General features: G+C 34.4%; 1 protein-coding gene across 3 annotated transcripts in view; it reads right to left on the bottom strand.

The window, feature by feature from the left end:
* Positions 1–2,799: 2,799 nt before the first annotated feature.
* Positions 2,800–6,953, bottom strand: part of LOC127836481 (protein farnesyltransferase subunit beta-like) — an 80,269-nt gene continuing 76,115 nt past the window's right edge. For all 3 annotated transcript variants that reach the window (XM_052363136.1, XM_052363135.1, XM_052363134.1), the window contains exon 13: positions 2,800–6,312. In XM_052363136.1, the coding sequence (XP_052219096.1) occupies positions 6,211–6,312 (102 nt within the window). In that variant the 3' untranslated portion in view covers positions 2,800–6,210. The remainder of the gene's footprint in view (positions 6,313–6,953) is intronic.

Here is a 6,953-nt window from a genome sequence, read left to right as displayed (position 1 = left end):
TGGCTTCAAAGTGGCGCAATAGGGGGCATTGTGTTTCACTTACACAGCTCTTGTTCTTTTAGAAACACCTTATTATGTTGCTTTCTAGTTTAAACCTATTCATTTAAGCTCTATTGCATAGAAAGCCTAAGGCTTATTTGAAACGCCCACGAGTCCATTTCCTGGGATAAGAACCAGTACTTGGTGTTTCTGGGGCAGATGTAAAGAATGCCTCCACAGTTGGGATCAAACCCGTGACTTCCCAGTCGCTAGGCAGAAACCATATAAACTACACGTAAATTGTCATTATATTGCCTTAAGCAAGTATATACCATCTTTTTACTTTTTTCATAACAGATCATCTAACATAAATGAAAAAAAAAAAAAAGTTCAGAAGTAGTACAATAAAGTAAACGAAAATAGTTGGATTGAAATGCAAATAATGTTCGCAAGCAAGAACACTGTTTGAGAATCCCATTAGATAGTGCAGATTTCCTAAAATGATACAGACACGAACAAGTTTTGTTTTGCAAGAAAATAACTTTTAAGTATCCTTTGTGTAAACTTGTTTCGTACACATTTCTTTGAAGAAAACAATCATTGATGGGTTCCATATAAAGTTAGTGTGTTTATACAACATTTGTTCCATATTCATATGTTTGTTTAAGATTGCCAGAATAACATGTTGACATTGAAGTGGTATATACTACTATACTGGCCTTAACACAAAATATCTACCAAGAGGCTATTAGCTTTACAGTTTGGTTGAAGTTTAACTATACACAAGTACATATACAAGTTACTGGCACATTTTTTGTAACTCATGGGTCATGAACTTAACGAATCAAACCATTTTGTCTGGAGACTTTAGTTTCCACAATATTCTTATTATGAAAATAACTTGCCCTCAGGGGGGCGTTCAGTTTTGATCCAATGGTCATTTTATAAACAAACCTAGAAGAAAAGGTCCAAATATTGCAACCCGGGGTCTGTATTTTAGACATTTTTTGGCTCTATATCAAGTCTTTGAGAGTCACTTGAGGTACATCCCTGTGAAGTTTTGTGTAAATCTGCCCTGGGTTTAGGATAAGATGTATGATGCAATAATTTTTGACAAGGGACATTGCAATACATGCAGAAACACCCACTATACAGATTACTATCTTAGCTGTTTCTTTTCTTGGCCACTTATAGCTAAGGATTTCAGTTTGATATGCATGGCTCAAAGATAATGTTCACCTTTAATGATTTTTCTCAGGGATATGAAACTTGTTACATTTTCTTAAATTAGTTCATAGTCATAGTGATGGTTAATTATTTTTTGTCTAGATCCAGATTGGATAATATAACAAATTAATTTAAGATTCGCTGGATCCTTAAAAAAAATAGTTTGAATGAATCATATGAGGGGTGGGGGGCAGTATTTTTGTTTTCTCAAGGTGTTCACAAAGTCACACCCCTAATCTGGGGCCCATGAGTTTGAATCCTAGTCTGGTCACAAGTTTTGTGGGGACTGGTCATTAAATTATGTTTACAGACCCAGTCTAACAAGGTTCTAGGAGGGCAGTTGTCAGATATTATTCTAAGAATATGCACTTAGTATTGGTGAACCACTTGGATTAGCTAAGCTTGCAAAGAAAAACACAAATCGGTTGACAACAATGTTATATATAACAAGAAAATTCATTTAAAAAAGATATGTGGCGTATATCCTGACTTGAGAATGAAGGTAGAAAATTGACGTTTCTAAGTTACCAATTAAAAAAAAAAGGGTTATGTATTGTGTAATTTTCTCACTTAATTGTTGCATATACGCCACATGAATTGTTTGTTATGACGTGCCATGTATTAAACCACATACTAGTGTTTGTAGATAATACAAATTTTACTACGTGATATCACACCATGTGTGTCCTCACATGGTTTATTATGAACTTATTTCTTCCTCATCGAAATACATGATATTTGGATTGATTAAGACGCAGTTTTCTTTCGACACATTGAAATAACGCTGTTACATCCTCGTCATGTGCAAATTGGTCTTATGGCATATGCAGTTGCGCGATCTGGTCAGGGGCTACGCTTTCGGCTATAAAAAAGCACGAAAGTTTCGTGGTATTTCCTGAGTAGCCTATTCAATATGCATTTCCTTGCGAAACTGCGTGGATGCGCAGGCTGGTCTGGAGCTATGCTGGCTTCATTTTGCACAAGACCCATTTTCGCGTCGCGCGAGTCTTTAATGATCTAATTTTCATCTGGTAAATTGAACATCAAACCATGATGCTTTGCGGTAGAAAATTGAAGTTATTTATACTATAGCAAACTGAAAGTCCTGGGGATGGAATTTACCCGTAATCTGTAACTGGGCCAATATGCGTGTCCGCAGCTCCCTACATTAATTAGTGTTACGCCCTTCAAAGACATGGTGATGCTGCTCAAAGCAGCAAATAGAATCAATGTAATTTATTCATTCGGGTTTGCTGGCATTATGTGAAAGGTGAGTATAGGTGAAAAGCTGGGTCAAACAGCTGCGCAAAAAAAGATTTGAAATTTGTCTCTTGCCCCCAAGATTTCAATGACAATTAAGCTAGAACATGGCAAGTTGAATACATCTCCTGAAGATTATTAACTCTAGTAAGCAACCGTAATTTAAACTGAGGTTTTTAGCCTCCAACTTCCCTGCAGTTTGCTTCTTATGTAAAGTTTTGATAGCAAAAACCTAAAGTGCCACTTACAACATTAACATTTAATTAATTCCCATTCGTACCATATGTTTAAAAGCTAAAAACGCATAAACACAAAAATAACAACAGCATCAAAGGCATTTGAAAGAACATTTAATTGCAATACAGAGCTAACATGAAAGTACATTTGCACCAAATAAAATAACACAACATGTTCACAACACACCTTTAGTCAAACACTTACTGACAACAACAAACAATACAATTTGGGGGAAAAAGTTCAATTATTTAAACTTACAATTTAAACTGGTACGATTTTTTTCAGAAGGTGAAATTCTCACTTCATGAGAAAAAATGTATAATTAATTACTACCAACGTTTTGAGACCATTACAATTATATAAAAGTAATGTTGCACATTGTAAATATCTGCCTCTGACCATGTGATTGGCTAATTGTTTGAATACAATTTCAATATAAATATCATATAAAGCTTCATGTTCACAATCCTGTAAAGTGATGAATTACAAGACTATTGTCAAGCAATATGGTCCCCTACCGGTGAAACTCCACCATCGTCAGATTTAAAAAATATATATATTTGTTGCCATAGCAACCAGAATTTTTGACATAGGAACAAAATGAAATGACGTGCATAATCTCCATAATGCCATCTATCCATGTTTCAAGTTTCATGAAAAAATATGAAGAACTTATGGAGTTATAGCAGGATCCAGAAAAGTGTGACAGACTGACTGACTGACTGACTGACAGACTCACGGACACACTGAGTGCAAACCATAAGTCCCCTCTGGTTTAACCGGTAGGGGACAATAACTACTCAATATGTCTTGATTACCAGTAGTTGTGTAATCCCCTTAACAAACTGTTTCCCAATCCTTTGCAATTTTGTATCATTTACTTTTGAAGAAGTTCTGTATTAATTCTGTATTAATATCAGCATATTTAAATTATGTGACACATATTTTAGTATTTAATACATAATAAAACTCATACAAAATCTGTAATCTTAAATACATAACATCAACACATTACCAGTATGTAAAATTCAATTTATAAACTTGTCCCGTTGTTACATTAATGCAGTTTCAATAATAAAATAAATGGAACAATATCTTTTCCATTAATGCCCATACAAAATACATGTATTGCTGTTCAGATAAGATATGAAAACGGCCGATGTAATTTACATCATACAACATGGCCCTGGGCTGCTCAAAAAAGGAGCAGAAGTTTATGTAGATTTTCAAAAATCTCTTCATAGTCAAATAATTATGCTAAATAAAATGTCCTGAGCAGGCACCAAAGTTGATGCATACAAATATTCTGTTTTTAAATTTTGCCAATACACTTTGAAGAAATAGATTTGAAAGTCACATGAACATCTACTATCATTATTACCATATATTCACTATGCACAAACTTCAAGTGTCCAGTGTGACATTGACCTTGAAGGGACTCAACTGGATTTTATGTGACATATTGTCCTGATAAGTTAATATCTCTGCCAATTTATTATCCCATAATGTGCCACAAAGCTATTGACCAGACACAAACATGTACTTTGACTGTATCAACATTGGAAAGTACAAGTGTCCACTGTAACCTTGGCTTTGAAGCAAGGGATATGGTCGTTGCATGTGATACGCCGTCTTAAAATGATGATCATTAGTTACAATTTATTTAAAATTCCATAATGAACAACATAGACATGAGCTTGACATGATCATGTACTTTCACATTAATTTATACATGTCACGAATATGCAAAAACTACTAACACATCTTATTGAAATGATAACCATTTGTGCAAATTTATTTCCAAAGGATTGTTAAAATAAAGTTATGGGATGTACAGGAACATTTCTTTTCAATATATGCATATAAGGTCTATGCAAAATACTCGTGGCTACCGTGAATTTGACCTTTTATCAAAGACCAATTGTTGCATGTGACACATCGTCTTGGTATGATGATCATTATGGTCTATAGTTTATATTGGAGTCCCATCCTGCACAACAAAGTAATGAGCCAGACATGAACATGTACCTTCAGTACAGACATATAAGGAGAAATCATTTTGAAACCCCATAATGTCATAAAACATTAATATGATCCAGATACATGATGTCCAACGCAAATAAAACACAAACACACGCATGCAATCACACACGCAGTAATCGTTAACACTATAAGCCCTTTTTTCCACTTTCATAGCGGGAGAATAATAAAGGGAAGCCATGTAGTTGAATTGATCACAAGAAATCTATGTATTTTGTAATAGGGTCACTCTAGGACCACTCTTGCAGATTTTATTTCCTCCAAGCAGTTTTAGAGGACATATTTTATTAAAACAGTTGATATCAAGCAACAAGATGATTGACAAAAACAGTAACACGATGTGAACTATATTATGCATTAAGTACAATAACTTAACCTTGAATGTTAAGAAATTAATTAATATGGAATGATACATATACACCAAATAATGCTTAGCAACAACACTGACCAGTAAAGCACAAATGAATCTGTGACACAGCCAAGAAACAGTGATTTTTGTTCCTTCCTAACCATACAGTATTGCTAGTTGAAATGCTATTATTATGATGTATCCATGGTTGATCAATATTTTAAAACAGTAAAAATAATAGAACACAGTTTTTGTTTTCCCCAAATGTGTCCCCATTCATTTCCTGATGTTTTCTGCATACTAGTAAAAAAAATCTATGTCTTCATTAGGGATACAAATAAATATAACAAGAGGGCCCTAGTTCGCTCACTTTTATGTACAAGGCCTTTTTCATTGCTTACCGGTAGTTGAAAATTCAGAACTCTAGAGCATATTAGATTGGTTCTCTTCTGTTTACTTTTGCAGTGTGAGCATATGATTAATTTTGATTGAGTACTGTCCATTTGCATGTTTTTTTTGCAATGCAAACATTTGCAACTAATGCTAATTCTACGTATGTTTATAAAGTTTTTGTAAGATTTGTACCTAGAAATGTGGCCTCTTGAGTGTTTACAAGGTTTCTCTATAGCCAAATAAGGAAAACTGCCCCGCCCACTGGCGGTCATGTTTTTCAACAGACCGGAACCACTTTTGAACTCAACCAACACATCATTAAGACAAACATTTTGACAAATTTACATGAAAATTGGGCATAAAATGTGACTTCTACAGTGTTTACAAGGTTTTTCTTTTTTTTGACCTAGTGACCTAGTTTTTGACCCAGCAAGACCCAGTATTGAACTCAATCGAGGTTTCATTGGGACAAATCTCCTGACCAAGTTTCATAAAGATCGGACAAGAAATGTGGCCTCTAGAGTGTTTACAAACCAAATGTGGACGACGGATGGACAGACAACGGACAAAGACCGATCACAAAAGCTAAAAAGTGGAAACTTAAAATAAAAATTTAAGTACATTTAAAGATTTCAAATTCAAGAGGATTTACAATAAATCAGTCCAATTAACATACTGGTTTTCTATATATTCTATATATTTTTTAAGAATAGCATTTAAGTCCGTTATTCAGTGGTGACGTGTTTAGGATGTGTTAGCTGCTGGAAGTACATCTCAGCATGGACCACATTGTCCACGCACACATTGTACACTGGGTGGGTAGCTCTCTGCAAGTAGAAATCACATCAATGTCAGTATGTCTGGGAAAACGGGGCTTAATGCATGAGCGTAGTGTCTATCCAGTCTGCACAGGCTAATCAGGGACAACACTTTCCACTTTAATGGAATTTTTCATTTAAAAAATGTCTTTTGTTAGAAAAAAATCAAATTTGGTGGAAAGTGTCGTTGCTCATTATCAGTTGTGGGCTGCTAATCTTACATGACACTGTACGCATATGAATTAAACTCATTGAAATATAAAATTGTCAAAGTCATCATATTTTTTTCAAATAATTGCACAATCGCTTTCCCTTCTATGCCTTTATCATTGTTAAAAATGTATGGTAGATGACATACCAAACTCAAACTCCAAAGTTCGATGAAGGTTGTTCACATAAACAACATGATTTGATAATGAATTTTTCAGTGCATCTCATTAAATGTTTTCTTAGCAGCATTATGGATAAGGCCCAAATAAAAAGTAAAAGTTGCAGGACTTATAATTTACAAACCAAGGAATGTGTTTATTCCATTAAATGCTGTAAATGAGGTGAGAATACCAGTAACTGGCAACCTGATAATCTCACTCCAGTTTGTGTGAAATTATCCAAGGTTACATCGGTCTTCAAAACAATAAATATATGATATT

Source organism: Dreissena polymorpha, chromosome 6, assembly GCF_020536995.1.
Source record: "Dreissena polymorpha isolate Duluth1 chromosome 6, UMN_Dpol_1.0, whole genome shotgun sequence".
NCBI classification, from domain to species: Eukaryota; Metazoa; Mollusca; class Bivalvia; order Myida; family Dreissenidae; genus Dreissena; species Dreissena polymorpha.
The sequence above is the reverse complement of the archived record's forward strand: the minus strand, read 5'-3'. Positions and strand labels throughout refer to the sequence as shown.